The following is a 19,356-nucleotide window of genomic DNA, read 5'->3' as shown; positions in this document are numbered from 1 at the left end:
GTTCCTGCAGCCGGCTAATGGGATTTCCAATTGTGGCCACCTCATGCCGTTAGGAGCCCATGGCCATGAGAGCGCTGCCAGCTGACCGGAGAATCCCGCCGACGGAGAATTCCGCTGTATGTGTGTTATATGCAGGGAAGTACTGGCAAATGAAAGATTAAAACTCTGAAAACTTCAAAGGCATTTGAAGACTAAGCATGGCAAATTCAAGGACAAACCTCTTGACTTTATTCAAAGGATGCAGTGAGAACTTAAATCTTCAGCTGCAGACCTTAGCAGAAATATAACATTGAATGACGAAGCAAACGAGACAGTGAGGACCAAGCAAGCTCACCTGTCGCATTAAAGAAGAGCAAAAGTGGTGGGTCGCAAGGGTCGGCTGGTGTGGGTCACAAAGGCCGGCCATTTGGTAAAAATGGGTCCCGGGAATTTTTCTTTTTGAAAAACACTGGTCTAGTGCCCAATATTCAACTTCCCCACTCAAGAGGATGCAAAACAATTTCAGATTTTCCCTCATTTTTCCAAGCCTTGGTCTTAAATAAAACCCAAATGCATCAGTTATGTCAGAATAGGGTCACCTTTAGTAGCTTGTTACTAGTTTATTCAAACACTACAGCTTATGAACAATTTGCATTATTCCCAAAGATCAACACAGAGTACAGCAAAATAGATGGAACCAAGATAAGATTTCATCTTCAGGGTATGCATTAATGAAATATGATGATGACATTTGAATTGCAAACTAGACAACTAATGCACCACCAGTCGCTTTCATTTATTTTAAACAATATTTTATTACAACCTATGAACTTTGCTCTTAAAATGTACTCTTATGGCATTTTCATTAGATTTTTTGATTGCTTTGAATGAGGGAGGAGTCAACGAAAGGCAGACAGATGTATCTCAGTTGTATTATGATTAATGTACACAATACCATGATAAAAGATTCTCACTTTCTCCATTCCCTTTAAATGGGTATTTTTTTGTTCAGCTACATCAGGCAGGAATGTTCATTTAAGTAGCTTATCCCAGGCACACCATAAACAGTCTTCAAGAGCTAAGAATTGTATGTTACAATGAAGTGCACATTACAAACCTGCCATGTAATTCAAGAAGCCAAAAATTCACACACCCATCTTTAATAGCATTAGTATACAGCAAATAAAACAAAAAACAACCAGCCTCAATTAGCATTATTTATATTAGTATCGCAATGAATCTGCATAATTTTCAAAATCAAATTGCACCTAAATCAAATCGCACAAAATCAAATCAGGGGCTTAAGTGGGTCGGTGCAGACTCGATGGGCCGAATGGCCTCCTTCTGCACTGTATTTTCTATGTTCTAACAAATGCTTAGATTTTTGCTTGTGAAATTGCGCAGCTCCACTATTTTGTATATAAATTGATCTGCCTACAACTAGCCAGGGTGGGGGGTTGATTCTTGTGATTGGATTCACGAGTTTCCAAACCTAAAAGCACTAATTACTCTATCCTCTTGCTCTGGCTATAACAGAATGGCAAGAGAATGCACAGGTTTGGCTAAATACCCAAAGCAACATTTATGCGCTGTTACAAATATCAAAATTTCTTCTCGGGGACTAGGAAATGAATTCAGCAGCATGGTGCTTGTAATTGGCCTTACTGTCTGCACAAATGCTAATTACAGCATATATTGATTCCTGCAAATGTTATAACTGAAGACCTTGTAATTAGGGTTTCCAGCTTCCAATGCAACATCACTATCCCCCCCACCCCCCTCATAATTTTCAGTGTAATTGTTTATGGCCAAATTTGGGCAGTTCCATTTGTAAGGTGAGGTTCAATTTTGCTTTTGATGTTAAGTAAAAAAATTAGTAGTAAAATGTTAATTTGCTCTTTTATTGTCCTACCAGTTTTGGTTCTGACTTAAGGCAATTTGAACCACATTTCAAACTCATACCCAACATTAGCTCTTTTCTCCCTCATCCTTCTCAGTTACCATTTTGGAAGGATACAGTTAACTGTGTGGTGCACAACCATTTCTGTGTGGATCATCAGTTTGTGATGAACTTGTGCAACCAAGTGATCAGAAAATTATCCTCCTAAATAAACTGGATACTCATGTAGCAAAACACCTGTAACCCACAATTTATTTAGTTTGTTGTTCAGCACAATGAAATCATCACGAAACTTATGTATATAGATCTCTGCAGTATCCATTGCCTTTGCTCCCAAAGCCTAGGCTCACCCATCACCCAGGAATACAAGAAATTCCACTTTTAATTCATTGTGCGCACCAAGTTCAATGCATGTCTGCTGGCTAAATTGTGTGGGCCATATGCAAAATTCCTGCAGCCTATCCAATTAGCTGTTTACAACTTCTCAAAGGAAGTCCCGGGAAATTTTCTTTTTGAAAAACACTGGTCTAGTGCCCAATATTCAACTTCCCCACTCAGAGGGTGCACAACAATTTCAGATTTTCCCTAATTTTTCCAAGCCCTTTTCTTCAATAAAACCCAAATGCATCAGTTATGTCAGAATAGGGTCACCTTTAGTAGCTGTTTAAGACAGCAAAAAGTATTCTGATGTGTTTATTAATAACCAGTTTAAGAAATTTTCATTCCAGTGCAATTTTACTCAACATTTTTCTTGTTTGCCTATGCTTATTTTAATCCACTCTGCTTATTGATAAATCTGGGCACAAAAATGTTTAGGAATAGCAGTCGCACAAAGCATCAATTCTATTTATGTTTCCAGGTTTCCGTGCGTCTTACTCTCAAAATGTGTAGCAAAATAAATTTGAGTAATGTAGCGTCAAAAAGAAGAGTCCATCCAGTTTGGTTTTGCTGGGCTTTGTCAGAGAGGAGAAAAAGGCCAATTTTGCAGTTCAGGAAGGTTTCAATATAAAAATGTTTTAAGTTGTGCTCAGGGCATCAGTTTCATTTCTGATTACAGAATGAAGCCGTAGACACCAAAAACATTTCAGCAGATGTACCACAAATACATCATAAAATATTGAAGGTGGATGTTGCCCAAACAAGTTTTTCTTTGAGAACTTACTATTTTAGGGCTTCGTCATGGCAACAACTTTGCCTTATCCCCCATTAGCATTTACGAATGTCTACCCTCATCCAACTGAAAATGCAGCTGGACACAGATTTCATGTCAATCAAAGCAATTGCATAAAGCAACACTGGAATCAAGTAGTGATATGGTGAATTTGTTGCAAATCAGTTAGAGAATAGTGGAAAATAGTGTCAATTGCTGGTAAGTTAGAATTGAAAAAAGGCAAGAATGCACAACAAGTAGAAGTTAGTGATGGCTTAGCCTTTCATATTGGATTGTATATCTAAATGGTCGTCCATCCAGGCTTATGTCTTTCTACAGATTTGCATTTCAAAAAAGTCACTTCTCTGCTATCTGACCTCTCGAAATTAGTCTTCATGCAAGTAAAATTATTAGCAAACTCAATTTGCACACATTAAATAAAGACTTTTAAAAACTCCATCACTGGTAAATTACCTTTTGCCATCCAGCAGCATGTGACAACATGTATAAGACAGCTGTAATATCACTAACCTACAGAACACTGAATGCCCTTTGCAATAGGCTTCAGCTTTATATGGTGTAGTACAGAGCTCCATTTAGCAGAAACAGCCCTAGTGCATTTGAACGCTAGTGTGTTGAATTACCTGCTCTCAGTACTACAGCTTGCTCCAGTATCAACAGACCAGGGCCGGGAGAGTATCTGCTTGAACGATTCTCTCTCAGTTGAATAGTTTGCTGACGCTAACTGTTTAGGCATAACATATGAAGCTTGGCCACTTAAAACTGGGATACTTGACATTGGCTGTAGCATGAACAATACCTCAGCAAGAATGGTCATCTGAAGGGGAGGAGGTGATAAATATGCAAAAAGGATTGCATTTTAGTTAATGTACTCTCCAAATCTATAACTAAGTTTGTAATTTTCAGCATTTTCTGATCTGAAATCTTATTTATTAAGGGAATCAAAATTTCACAGTTCAACGTTTGGAGAATGCAGAAATACATTTTTTAAGGAAGCATTGTTCCTGAGCCATTAATTAAATTTTCCATTGAAAGTTTGCTTTAGCAAAGCCTCAAGCTTAGTCTTATATAACCAAAATGCTCACTGGGCAGAATTAGATCCCACCAAATTTGAATCTTTGATCACTCATCGTTTCCTCCCATACCACTACTTACGAATTTACCTCAGATTAACCCAGAGAAATTTGGGAGGTGATTCTCGACTCCTGATCTGGAAAGCACTGCTCCTGAAATTACCTTCTGTATTCTTACTGAAGTAGAGGGATATCATAAACAACATCACTTTAATGCAAGGAACCCATCACAGCGTCATTATCATGAATACTAGGTGATTCTGGAGGTCAAGTCCAGAGAAAAAGCACTATCCTGATGTTTATTTTCTAACATAAAAGTGCCAATGGCTTAAAAAGATGGCCAGAATGAAAGTATCAATGCATAAACACTTCAAATCCTGGCAACATTTATTTATTAGAAGGTGAACAGGGTGCCAACAAATATATGCTTACTCAGCATAGTGAACAATTTCACAAGTGATGATGCTAGGAACAATTCTTTTTTTTTTTTTAAATTGTGCTGTTATTGTCCAATGTTTGCCCTCCCAAAAGTGCTGAGGTATCAGGTTTTCCTGGTACCAGCAGACCATAGCTACTTGACACAATTCAGCATTATTCAATTGTCAGTGTGGACAATAAGTAGGTTATTTATGGCAACAGACAAAATCCCATTCAGTTCTCACCTGACATCCACATAAACGCACATTCCAGCAAGAATCACGAGACGATAATCAGAAGAGACTTTTTAAATCTTTCCCCTTTCATACTCAAAATATACTATGGTAAATTATAATGTTCCGTTGCAACCCTGTCTGATATCTGGTTCAAGCACTTAATTGAGGGGGGGCTGAAGGGGAATTATGTTTCTTTGCCCTCTTCAGCAGTTCTGCCTGATCCCAGAGTGAAGAAGATAATCCGACAATGCAATCCAGGCCTATGTTAATGCTGCCTTTAAAGGATTATCGATTATGCAAGATTTTTCGTATTCGTTGCAAGATATTACGCAATCCAATTTTCTCATAATTGACCATTTTCATAACCTCTTTTAAACCATGCCTAAATTTGAGTTATATACAGAGACAGCAATGTTTAAAATAGAATTTGGAGCAGTAAAAGCTTAATCTTGAATGACGATCAAGACAAAAGAATGAATTGAAAATCCCTGGGTACACTCAATTTTAAAAATTACACTTCAACTTTAAAGGCGAAAAATTAATTCACAAATCCATTCATCAAAAGCAGCAGCTGTATTTGTCACTTTATTGTAGATTGAGTTTCCTTTCTGATGAACCTATTAATCAATCTTTCTAATCACACTACGCCATAACAAAACAGTCAGGCTGTCCATCAATTTGGATATTTAACAGAGGTCATCAGATACCAACCCAGCACCACCTTTGCCTTAAGGGATGCAAGCATAATTATGTAAATCTCTTTATTTGATATATTTTATCATATTTATTCTACTTGATCGGAGCTCCAAGATTAATAAGCGACGGCTACATGATGGTCTATTGAAGAAAAAATTTCACCTGACTGCAATAGACAAATTTAGCAATATATCATATATGGTTGATTTAAGCCAAGAATATAATACACACACGAGCAGTGGCATTTCCCAAAGAAGCCACTTCCTAATTCACTATCTTTGTGTATATTTTCCCATCCCCTCATACCACCCCATAATCTGGAGACACAACAAGTAAGTAGTATTGTGACATCACAAGCATCCATCACAATCTCAGCACAAACTAAGGTAACAACTACATTTTAAAACAAGGTTAGTTACAGAAAACCAAACCCAAACACAGTTTCCCCCTTTAACCAACAAAGAGAGAGGCTTTTGAATCAAGTTCGTTATTTTTCACAGAACTTCTCCCAAACACACTGATGCATGGACAAGATAACTTAACATACCCATTTGTTTGAGTCTCACTAAATAGTTTCAATTGAAATTGTCATTATACATGTGTAGAACTGACAACATGAAGATTGTTCCTAAAGTATTGACTTTTGTAGCCGGTCATCTGGAAAACTTCAAATGAAATGTCCTAAAACTGTAAAATATGCAAGGCTGAAATGTGATTTGTGGACTTGCACACAATGCATGAACATCGTCAAATACAAATATGGAATTTTGAATCTGACCTATTTCAGATCAACCTGAGCTAGTCCTGGAGTTGGTTGCAAACACATTTTACTCTCATCGTTGATTTTTCGAAAATGACGGTATTTTATGGTAAGCATTGTATGGAATAAGACAACAGCTAAATCACCGCTTTATCAAGAGTTTGACTTAATACTGAAAAAAAACACATTAATCACACAAGCTTGAAGCGTCATCAATACCTCAATTCCCTCCAGTCTCATTTGCAACATTCAGTAGAACAGGAACTGCCCAAAGTCATTATGTCATTACTGTCTATCAAACATGTATTGCTCCACTGATTTATATCCATGGTTATAATGCAACTGTAAACGGAATATGCATGCTGAACAATTCAGCAGTATGTTGTAATTGGCAGTAGTAATGAATATAGCAAAATAAAAACAGAAAAAGTGTACTTTTCATTGCTTGGGTACTTGCTTAGATGTCTCAGATGCAGTGAAATGTCATGAAACAAAACTGCATTGTGCAGTTGATGTTTAGCTGCAAGAGTGGGCCATTCAGCCCATCTACCCTGCTCAGCTGTTGAACAAGATGATGGCTGATCTGAACCTCAACTCCATTTATGTCACACATCATGACCCAATTTAAATTGCCCTGTAGGAAACAAAAACAAGCCTCATCTCAATCATAGCAGTTATAACTGCTTATCTAGTTGACACATTCAATTGAAAACAGACAATCTAAAATGGCTTAACTTCACAATGTTGAATAGCAAACTATGAGCCAAAAAGGACAAATTGTGTACAAAGAAAACAACAACTGGCTTTGAATATAATTTACACATAGAACATAATCTCAGTTCTCTCAATAAATTAAATATTTCTTGCACAGAATCAAATGCTACTAAACAACACAATTATATCACTCCTTTCTAACCCAGCTACTACAGCTCCCTAATTTGGTACTAACTTCAAGCAGTGGTATCAGATTTATTATATAGGTCAATTCCGTACAAGCGAACATTCATACATTTTTGAGGGGGCAGGAGGAAGGAAGATAAAGAGTATGTGTGTCAATAAAAGTTATAAACACTGCATTCGGCACTTTGTGCATTCATAATAGTTCATTGGGGCATCACAAAACAGGCAAGTGAATTGATATTTTCTATCTAGACACAATTAAAAGTTGCTTTTCTACTGGACTTAAGGGTGTTCATGTCCTCAACCCCTGGTCAGAAGATCAGCAACCCCAAAGTAAACCTATGACTGGCTGCCATGAAGACCCACACATTAACAGGCAACGCAATGCAAGAACCTCACTCAGCCCAGTAGTAACAACTTTCAGAAAAGGTTGTTTTAAGAAATCTATTACTGCGGGTTCTCTCCAGTTTTTGATTATCTATGAATTAATAAACTGCATTTTATAACTTGCAAAATAGGTTGACACTGGCTCAAAATTATACTGCACAGTCAACAATTTTATACATCACTTGAAATATCACCACTTTGATGCAGCCTTGTTTGGAGGCCTGCCAATCAATGTTCCCTGTAAGCTTTATGGCCGCACAACAATTAGGAGTGTGCCGCACAGGGAACAGAGACCAAGAACAAGCAACGCTTCCTTTAAAATGCATGCAGATAGCCAGCCAGTCGCGGTAAAAAGAAGTTAGAGAGATTATTGCTGCCATGAGTTTGGGAATAATAGATTTATAAAGAAATCTACACAGGACCACGTCTAGAATGGCACTTATTATTGGGGCGTCAATACAGGTATTTTTTTTTTAAATAGGAGCATTTAATGCATGAACATGGCTCTGAAATCTTTTGCATGAATAAACTTATTTTTTTTTAAAAATGCAGCTAAAACATTTATGAATATTTCAGGATCTCTATTATATGGCATTCTCCTTGTAATGGTACCAGCTGGTATGCTATTGAATGAGCCACTCTGACCAGAAATGTCTCTGATTCAGTCCCAGTCAGATTTGGTCTTTGCTGTATTCGTCGATTTCAAGCAAAGGGAGGCTACAGTCAATCTCAATGACTCAAGCAAAGGAGGGTTCAAAGAAAAGTCAACGGTACCTGCTAAAAAGCCAATGCTTCTGATGTGGACAGGATCAGACATTGCAGTGATACTTTCTACAGAGTATGACCAACATTCATTGTGAAACACAAACAATGGTCTTTTGAATGAAGCATCACTACACCCAATCATCAGTCATCACTTTCGGGGGGGAAAAAATAAGAAAATATAAACATTTATGACATCATTTATTCATCTGCGTTAAGCACAAGCGGCAACTCTCAAAAATCAACCATTTTTCTAAAGTAACAACTGGGGGAATAAAATCTGAACAATTAAACCTCAAGTTTCAATTAAGGAATACTGGAAGCATAGATTCCACAGAAAACCATAATTGTGTACAGTCAGTAAAACCAAGAGATAAAATTAAGTTATTAAAATATAACATTGCAAACTATTGGAATTTATTTTTCCAGAAAAAAGTGCAACTTTTGTTATTTTTTTTTAAAGCAGGAAGATATTCCCAATATTTTCATAACATATATATGCGCTATGTGGTTGCAGTATGAAACAGGCTTAATTTGATGTTGCCCACACTCAAGTTCAGTGAAATAAGTCTCAAAAGAAAAGTGAAAATACAAAATATGGCAAAAAATAATTTATTGGCAGTTACGGACAGCAGCAGCAAACTTCACATTTAATACTGCTAGTCCAAACCATGTAGATTTGCTTCAGACACCATCTCCCAATGGATAGACCATAACAAAATAATATATCATTGTCTCAACCACAATTGTGCCTCACATGTTCTGGCACAGAAGGTACTTACAATGAAGCCAAAATTTAAAAAAAAGAGTGAATCACTGGAAGTACTCTGCTTCCTAACTACTAACCACTGCGAACAATTCTTGCTAGTTTCAAGCACATCAATTTATCCAGCTACACATAACAACTCCCAACAATGTAGAACCTTCCTTCCACACAAAGCTAAAGATTACTGCAAAGAGAGTCCGAATGTAACACCTTTCTCTGTCCCCCTTTAACTTCCACTATCAACATAATCTGAAAAAGACCAGACAATAAGAGGAACTCTAGACAATAAATATTCTGACAGAAAAATAAAATTAGACATCTGGGAACAATTTACAAGGCTGTAATTTATGAAGTGTACAGATTTAAAAAGTCATAAGAATTAATGGTATCCTGACATTCGCCCATGTCCAAGATAACCTCCATCGCCATATTTGCTTTCTTGCCTCTTCTGACTGAATTGACTCAGGCTGGGTATGATTCCACCAGATTGTACATTATCCAAGTAGTTTTCGACCAGAGGTCACTGCAGAGCAATCAGTAACAAAGAGTAGAACGAAAAAGATTCCACCTTAAAATATGTGGGCAACAAACTGAGATTAGGTAATTTGGCTAGATCACTTCCTGAGCCACAAAGCTCCACTATGGCAGATGACGGATTTACCTGTCCATAGAATCCAGACAGTGCAGGAGGCCATTCGGCCCATCAAGTCTGCACCGGCCCTCAGAAAGATCCCTCACCCTATCCCCTTAACCCCACTTAACCTGCACATCTTGAGACTGTGGGAGGAAACTGGAGCACACAGTGGAAACCCACGCAGACAAGAGAACATGCAAACTCCACACAGTCACCCAAGGCCATGATCGATCCTGGGTCCCTGGCACGTAAGGCAGCAGTGCTACCCACTGTGCCACCGACAGAATCTGTGTGAAAGTTTCAATTTGATTCTAGACAGAATGGACTTTAGCATGTTATATTCTGCAGACATGCTCTCTCCATGTATCAGCAGTAGGGCAAACTCTCCAAATTTTCCCCTTCTTCCCTCCTCAATCCCATTTTCATGATTCTCATTGAAACCATTCCCCTTACTGCCACAAAGAGAGAACAATCTCAGATGCAGACTGATTCACATTATAATCAAACCTGTTTGGTTCTCACTTTACAGAACACTAGATTCCACACATTATGAGGAAGATTATGCCAACTGGTTTGATACAGTAGAGAAAATGAACTCACTCACTGTGAAGCAAGTGTTCATCTCAAAGGTCACAACCACTGAAACTGAAATGGCAGCCAAGATTGGCATTTTAAAAATTCACTCAAACAAAAATGTGAATGCTCATCCATGAAAGCAACATCCAGCAAAGCTTGTTACAGTCTTCTGATCTTTACTTTCTAGTTAAGTCAACATGATTACAACAAAATATCCAGTTTGAAGAACAAGTGTGCAAATAGGTTTTGAATATTTAACATGTAGATGCAACAGTCACAAGTTCAATGCTTTAACTCACAATAAATAAGTTGGCACACTGTTTCTAATCTCCTCCAGTGGAAGAAAAATGAAAGAAAAAGGAGGCAGAAAAATCTAAAGATAATGTTCCACTTGAAAATAAATAAATCAGATTTAACTCAGCCACTTAAGGCCGATAACATTTTTCAGAAATGCTTGGATGATTCACAGAAGGCTGCAGGGCAGCTTTATTAGCTTCCAGTATTAAAACGATATTTCTGTCAACTGACCACAAATTAGGTATTTGTATTTCATATGTACAATAACCTGGTTCTTATTTTAACTATTAATCACCATTGCTAAATAATCCCTTGAAACTTTACCACAGCTATATTTTTAATTCTGCATTTAAAATTATAGTCTGAACATTATCATTTCACACAATGAAAATATTTAGGTAGGTTTTGTTCGTGGAAGCACTCTTTCTCAACTCTTATAGCCTTCTATTTCTGACTGCCAATGCCACCTTCTAAAACTGCTGCACGCAAATATTAAACAACATTTATAACTTCAGCTGCTTTTCGGCCTGACCTTTATTGACTAGTAGAAAATACCAATGTGAAAAATAAAATGGGATCTGAAAGATTGCAATGTTTGCCTACACTGCAATTTCTCTTTAATTCCCTCTTGGAAAAAATTTCTGCTATTGCAAATCAATTAGTCTGCACACTTTTAATTGTTCGGTTCAAAAATATCAAGCAGTTCCTTTATTAAGTTAGTCCTCAGCCATCCCCCAGCAAAATGGCAACTCACAATGGGATACTATCACCAATATAGTTCCCCCACCTGGCCATTCATGCGAGCTCAAATAGTACATAGACATTACTGCCAAGTCCAATCCTATCCTCATGCATGCGTTTTCCATTTGGGTTACAGAACGACAATCTTGCAGTTGGAGGCTGGGCTACGTTTTTGCCTACATATTAGCTGGAGGGGCATCGGTCATTTTGTGCATGTTCCCCTGTCTCAGTTCAAACCAGCTAATCTTGCACAAGCCATGGATCAAACTGGGATCTGCCTGGTCTACACAGTTTAAGTAGACCAGTCAATGAATTTGATGGAGATTTCAGCAGCTGCCTGATTTGAATGGACTAACATGATTACGCAAAAAGGGTGGATATTACTATCGTGGTCAGACTAATTAATATACATGCAGGGTAATAAATTCTGACCAGTAAAATAAAAACAAAATACCCCGGATGCTCGGAATTGGGAATCGAAACAGTAAAATGCTGGAAAAAAACACAGCAGCTCTGGCAGCATCTGTGGAAAGAGAAACCAAGTAAATGTTTTTGAGCTCATATGACTCTTCTTCAGAGTGACAGTCATACAGACTCAAAACGATAACTCTCTCTCTCTGTAGATGCTGCCGGACCTGCTGAGTTTTTCCAGCATTTTCTGTTTTTATTTCAAACACTAAGCAGTGTTAGTGTAAGAGGCTGTCGGTGATAACTGTTGTCAGTATTTTGTTGATTAGATAAATAGACGTCAAGCTTTGAATTGGAGCTGATCTTTGTCTGATGAAAAGGGACTGAAGGTAGGAACACTGGTAAACCACTCAGTCCCTTGAGCTTATGCCACCAGCCAATTAGATCACAGCCGATCTGTGTCTTAACTCCATCTACCCATCTTGGTTCCATACCATGAATACCGTTGCCTAACAAAAATGTATTAGTCTCAAATTTGAACTTTTCAACTGACATAAAAAGGAGAAATTTCCACTTTTCTACAGCTTTTGCATGACGAGATGCTTCCTGAACTCACTTCCCAACAGGCTAGCTCAAATTTCAAGGTTCTGGCCATTTTTCTGGACTATATCACCAGAGGAAATAGAGAAGAGTGAGAGAATCATCTTCAATGCCTCAACTACATCAACCCTTAATCTTTTATACTCAATGGATTACAAGCTTGGGTCTATGCAACCTGTGCTCCTAATTTCACTATTTTAGCACTAGTACAATTCTGATTAATCCATACTGCACCCCACTCAAAGGCCAATGTATTATTTTTAAAGTGCAATGGCCTTTTGAGGAACCTTTGCACCTTTGTCAGCTACATTATTATTCATAAACAAAATCTATCAGTCTCAGTAAATTTATGACCAGCTAATCACCCGTAACTGAGAGCTTTTCAAAATCATCAATACACTTCAATTTCCAAAGAATGCTGGGTCTATTCTGTCAAATTAGCTAGCTAAAAACATATATCTTCCTACAACCTTTAAACAAGTGTACATTTTCAAATATTAGCGAAGGCTTTCAAGTTAATAGCCGAAGTCGTCATAAGAAATAGATCAGTGTAGATCCAGATCAGAGAGAAATTCAGAAACCTCTAGTACATTCAAAGCTATTTCCAGGAATTTCAGTTTTGCTACATAGAAACTCCTGCCAGCAAATAAACTGCAAAGACATGAAAGGAACTTTTGGATAATAATATCATTGAAATTCTTCAAAAATATTGGTCACAAAAAATGAACCAAATTCTCACTTATAGCAACTTAAAACTGCAGAGTCCACTTATCACAAAGAAACAGTCTTCATAATCTTTCCATTGTGCAATGCAGAACCAGCATAGTAAAATATTTAAAACTAAAATGCCCAATACAGTAGCATCAATGAGCATCGATGAACTGGGGTTATGCAATGCAGTGCAACCTGCAGTAAATTCCACTATATCACTTCGAACCTGAATAAACCCCGTACTTAGTGTGTTCTACTTCACATTCTCATTTCAAGTAGTCCACCAAGAGCGAATAATGAAAAAAGAAGTCTGGCAAAGTCATCATTTCACTGAAAGATAATCAGTGGCAGCATGCAGGACAGTTCAGATAACATTCAGGAACTGTCCGCATTCTCTATGTGTAAAAGAATTTTTGAAGAATACATTCAAAATATTCTCACAGGGCATCATAAGGTAGATGTAGATAGGATGTTTTCTCTGGATGCTGAGTCTAGAACCAGAGGGGACAGTCTCAGAATAACAGGCAGGCCATTTAAGTCTGTGATGAGGAGGAATTTATTTACTTAAGAGGGTGGTGAATCTTTGGAATTCTCTGCCCCAGAGGACAATGGAAACTCAATATTGAGAATGTTCAAGACAGGAATCGATAGATTTCTAGATGCTAATGACATCAAGGGATAGCCTGGGAGGTAGTGTTCTAATTGAATGGTAGAGCAGGTTTGACGGGCCGGATGGCCTACTCCAGCTTCTACAGCCATATTTCAATAGTGGTGCTCATTTACATGATTGTGCCCATCTTAAGCACCTATGTCAAATTTAACCTGCTCAACTGGTCATTCCTCTCAACCCTAACATAGCCTTGCTAAAGTGTCTTTCCGCTCAATGCCATCCATCCATCACTCTTGGTACCTCACAACTTCCTTTCATCCTAGTCAGGAATAACACTACTTGTAAGCCTGTGTTCAAATTCGCACAATGAAAAACGGTAATCATTGCCAGAAACTCTCTCAAGCATGTCTAATAAACCCCGCCCTTGTCCAAACTAGGTTAAAAAAACTGCAGTCCATACCCCACCTCCCCTCACCACAGAATAGCTCACCCTGATCCTCCCAATTTAAGGCAAAGCACACTTCTCCACAAAACAGGGCATCAATGCCAATACCAGAGAATATGCGTACAAAAGAAAGCCTACTCCTCACAGCTGTGTCTAATGTCACAAAGCTGCAGTTAATATGCCTTTCTAAACTTATGTTTAGTCACCCTGCTGCCTTTCAATCAAACTATATTATTCAAATTCTATTAAAACTTAGTTATAAATAGTCGACTTAGTACAGCAATTCAATTTTGAGACTCCACCGCCAGCTCTTGATTCCCAGCTTATGGTGTCACAGTGGTTGACTAAATTATGGGGTTTGAACTCACTGTCAGTCTTTACATCCCATAATTTAGAGAGAAAACGTACCTAGTGTATATTTTTTTTATTTCTTCTTTCAGAGATGTGGGCACCACTGGCAAGGTCAGCATTTGCTGCCCATCGCTAATCGCCCTTAAACTGAGTGGCTTGCTGGGCCATTTCAGAGGGCAGTTAAGAGCCAACCACATATGATGGAATGGTAAAAGCTAAAGTATGGCGTGCATTCCATGTCAATACCATTCCGAGACTTAATTAATACTCTCAGATTTATTTTTTAGATCCCAACTCCAATTTTTGACAGTCTTACCCATAAAACATAGGAATCTGCATACACAATGTAATTGAATGTTCTAACCTGGACAGAGGTAAAACAATGAATCAATGGCTGATTTCCACAAAGAGCTGCAACTGTTTTAAATAAATGATCAGAGATAAAAGTGAAGTGAAATTATTCCTCAAGCAGCAAGTGACCAAACTCAAGTGGAAGAGATTTTTATAATTTCTTCATAACTTTGTAGGCATAAAATACCATTTTTGTTTTCAGAAAACAGCAATGACCCAAGATAGAAAACACAACAACTATGAATCATCACTCTCCTCCGTCTGACTGAACTTGACCTCCCACTGAACAATTTCTCCTTTAACATGTCTCATTTCCTCCAAATCAAAGGTGTGGCTACGGGTACCTGCATGGGTCCCAGTTTTGCCTGTCTCTTTATGGGGTATGCAGAACATTCCTTGTTCCAACCCTACTCCAGACCCATCCCACAACTCTTACATGGATGACTATTTTGGTGCCGCTTCATGGTCTCGTTTGGACCTGGAAAAATTGATTTAATTTTGCTTCCAATTTCCTCCCCTCTATCACATGGTCCATCTCGGACACTTCCGTTCCTTGACCTTTCTATTTCGAGGGTAGATTGTCCACTAATATTCATTACAAACATTGACTCCGTTACCTCGACTACACCTCTTCACACCCTATAAGATCTCCATTCCATTCTCCCAGCTTCTTTGCCTCCATCGCATCTGTTCCAATGCCACTTTCCAAACCAGTGCTGCTGACATGTCTTCATTCTTCCTTAATTATGGTTTCCCACCCACTATGGTCGACAGGGCTCTCAACCGTATCCGACCCACCTCTTGCACCTCTGCTTTCACCCTCTCCTGCCCAGAACCAGAATAGGGTCCCTCTTGCCCTCACTTTTCACCACATCAGCCTCCGCATTCAAAGAATCATCCCCCACCAGCTCCAGCATGATGCCAGCACCAAACACTCCCCCTGTCAGCATTTCGCAGGGACCATTTCCTCTGGAATACCCTGGTTCACTCCTCCATCACCTCACCCTCTTCCCACAGCATCTTCCCATGCAATTGCAGACGGTTTAACACCTGCCCTTTACCTCCTCACTGCTCACCATCCCAGGGCCTAAACACTATCTTCAAATGAGACAGCACTTCAAGTCCCATCTCCTTCAACCTGGTCTATTGCATTTGCTGCTCCCAATCCGGTCTACTCTGCATTGGAGACTAAATGCAGACTGGATGACCACTTTAATAATAATAATCTTTAATGCCACAAGTAGGCTTACATTAACACTGCAATGAAGTTACCGTAAAAAGCTTCTAGTTGCCACATTCCGGCACCTGTTCAGGTACACGGGGAGAATTCAGAATGTCCAAATTACCTAACATCACATCTTTCAGGACTTGTGGGAGGAAACCGGAACATCCGGAGGAAACCCACGCAGACACAGGGAGAATGTGCAGACTCCACAGTGACCCACGCCTGGAATCGAACCTGGGTCCCTTGCGCTGTGAAGCAACAGTGCTAAGCACTGATCTACCGTGCCGCCCGTGCAGAACACCTCTGATCCACCCAGACCTTCCTGTCGATGGGATTTCAACTCATCAGCCAGCTCTCATGTCCACGTGTCTGTCCTTAGCGCACTGTTCCAGCGAAGCCCAGTGCAAACTGGAGAAACAACATCTCATCTTCCATTGAGGCACATGACAGCCTTCCGGAGTTAACGTTGAGTTCAACAACTTCACTCTGTGAACTCTCTCCTCCACCTTCACCCCATTTTTAATTTCTTCCACTGATCCATTTTTCCCGCACCATTGTACCCCCTCACCCCACTTGGGTCCTGTTCCAAGTTCTCTTTTGACACACTGTTCACCTTTGTTCTGCCATTCACCTCTAATCTCTGCATGTGCCACTCGCAGCACCATTCTTAGCCTTAATGACTCCCATTTACATTCCTTTTGTCTTTCTGTCCACAACATCTTTGTCAATCTCCACTATCGCTGGCCCCCTATCCAGCCTCATCACTCCACACCGCCCACCCCCCCCAACAGTATAAACCTGACCCTATTTCCAGTTCTTTCCAGCTTTGACACAGAGTTATCCAGACTCGAAATGTTGGCTCCCTTTCTCTCTCCACGGATGCTGTCAGACCTGCTGTCATTGTGCAGTATTTTCTGTTTTTGTACGAATCATCCTGTTTATCTGAGAATTTGACAGCATCTCAATAACATAATCACAGTTTACATATTACCTAATTACATTTAGGCCTTGTAAAATATGTATTTAGCTTTTAAGAACTGCTCGAGAATTTATTTTCAAAGTTCAGAATAATTCAAGTTATTTTAAGAGTCTTAAAATCACCCATTGGATAGGAACTTGTCATCATGTTGACAGCATCAATCAAAATCATTTCAGGACAAGTTGTTCCCACTTCACACCTGCGAAGATTAGGACATTTCTTTACCACATAAGTGTAGGAATATCTTTAACAAGCACACACACAACCAGAATGCCTCCACACCCATAAAAACACCGATGTGTGAAACAGCACCAAATGCAGAAGGACAAGAACTCTCCCAGGAAGTTCAGAACTGGTGGGAACCCCCTCAAAGGGGTGGAATGTTTCAAGTTTCCAAAATGAAACTTTAAAAAAAACTCAGTTAAAAGTACTGACATTGAAGTTCTATTTGGTCCTGAAATGCAAAATTGGCCTCCATCCTAATTCCTGTTACAAAGCAATCACCTCTAACAATACTTTTGATTACCTAATCGGAGTTCTCAACAGCAAAATCGCACTTATCCCAAACCATCGCCTTTCAGCGTATGTATTAAATCAGACAATTTATTTTTTTGTTAAACCAACAAACCTGCAGTTCGGTGGTGGATCCAACGTGATATCAGCCAGCTCCTTCTGGATCCTGTGAAACATAAAACGTGGATAATTTTTAAAACTCACAGAGCATAACTGGAAATCAGCACACTGCGCCCCTGTCATGTTGTCCAGAGATTTCACGACTAAAAAAAGTTCCAAAATTAAGTAAAAATAAAGCAAAGGCATTGACCTCTGCTTACGAGAAAAAAAAACATGGCCGCTTCTCGTAGCTCCAAGAAGCTAATACAGTAAAATTTTCCAACTCAATTTCTGGACTACTAATGCCAACTGATCCCACAACAGCCAGACGAGTGGAAACTAGTTGGCCGTAAGAATGCAAACTTGGGGAAAGGGGGTCAGAGTATGGTGCTGTTTATTTGTACAAAACGATTTTAGCTAATATGCAAATGAGTCTCTGGTATTAAAGAAGTCCGGCGTGTCGCGAGGGAGGGAAGATAAAAGGAGACGGCGAGAGGGGAGCAGGCAAGTCCTGTGATTTCCCCCCCACCACTACCAACCCAACCCCCCAGCTCATGCTCGGCCGGCCCTGGAATGGTCCCCGGAGCTCGTGGGCCGCCCCGGAGCTCGTGCCCGGCTGCCCCTGGAATGTTCCCCCGGAGCTCGTGCTCGGCTGCCCCGTGTTGCCCCTGGAATGTTCCCCGGAGCTCGTGGGCCGCACGCCCGCGCCATCCGCACTCACCTCTTGGCGCTGGTGGTGAGCAGTTTGGGGTTCTTGCTCATGGTGTTGTTCTTCGCTTCTCTTTTCCTCTTGCTGCTGCCTCCGCCGCCGCTGCTGCCTCCGCCGCCGCCACCACCACCGCCGCTGCTGCTGTGGTTGTTGTTGCTGCCGCCGGTACTGGTGGCGGTGATGGTGTTGTTGTTGTTGTTGCTGGTCGTCTCTTTCTCGGCTGCTTGTGAAGAACTTGAAGACGAGGTGGAGCTGGTGCTGGCTCTCGAGTCGTCATCCGACATCTCCACCGCTGGCTCGCTGTCACACACTGACTGCACTGAGACACGACAGTGTCTCACCACCACCCACCCCCAAACACACACACACAAACAAACTACACCCCGAAACAACAGAACACGGGGAAAAAAATTAGGATAAAGAACTGAACATTTTTTTAAAAAATGATAAAAGTAAACACCCGGACATCAGACTAAAACCTAAAGAGACAAGAGTATAGAGAGAGTGGGGGATACAATGTCAGTAAGAGTGAGTCACAGTGTAGCTGATGTAGTGTAATACTCACAGCAGCAACGCACTGACTGACACTCACTCACTCACCGAGCAGTCACCCCCGGCTGCTCTGCTCTGTCAGCCTCCTGCACCACCCACCCCCGGTCGAGGGGAATATCTTCACAATAATAACAAACCTGACACAGTCGATATTTTGGGTGGTTTTTTTTTGGGGGGGGGGGCGCAAATTATGGATTTGAAGAAAAAGCCACCTGATGGTGGTTGACTTTTGTACTCCTTATACTTTTAGTTTGTCTCCTCCTTTTACTGTATTTCTATCTTTGTTGCATTGTTTTACTCTTGCTTCTCTGGCAATCTGGGGAGTGATTGTCGCCGACCTGGCGGCTGCCTGCGCTGGTACAGGATCAGACGCGTGTCTCAGTCAGACAGACACAGAAATGGGAACGGAAGTACACCAACCACAGATGCAGGGAGGAGACCGGGCAACTCCGGGACTTTCACAAGGTACAGTAGTTGTCATGATATGCAGGCACACACATAATGATAT

The 19,356-nt window shown here is 40.0% G+C and overlaps 1 protein-coding gene across 1 annotated transcript in view; it reads right to left on the bottom strand.

Moving 5' to 3' along the window:
- The window catches only part of LOC140425232 (ubiquitin-conjugating enzyme E2 E1-like), a 117,483-nt gene extending 98,375 nt beyond the window's left edge, over positions 1-19,108 (bottom strand). The window contains exons 1-2 of the mRNA XM_072509308.1: positions 18,309-19,108; positions 17,604-17,654 (exon numbers count right to left, since the gene is read on the bottom strand). Of these exons, the coding sequence (XP_072365409.1) occupies positions 17,604-17,654; positions 18,309-18,580 (323 nt within the window). The 5' untranslated portion in view covers positions 18,581-19,108. The remainder of the gene's footprint in view (positions 1-17,603; positions 17,655-18,308) is intronic.
- Positions 19,109-19,356: the final 248 nt, after the last annotated feature.

Source organism: Scyliorhinus torazame, chromosome 6 (genome assembly GCF_047496885.1).
Source record: "Scyliorhinus torazame isolate Kashiwa2021f chromosome 6, sScyTor2.1, whole genome shotgun sequence".
Taxonomy (NCBI): domain Eukaryota; kingdom Metazoa; phylum Chordata; class Chondrichthyes; order Carcharhiniformes; family Scyliorhinidae; genus Scyliorhinus; species Scyliorhinus torazame.
The sequence above is the reverse complement of the archived record's forward strand: the minus strand, read 5'-3'. Positions and strand labels throughout refer to the sequence as shown.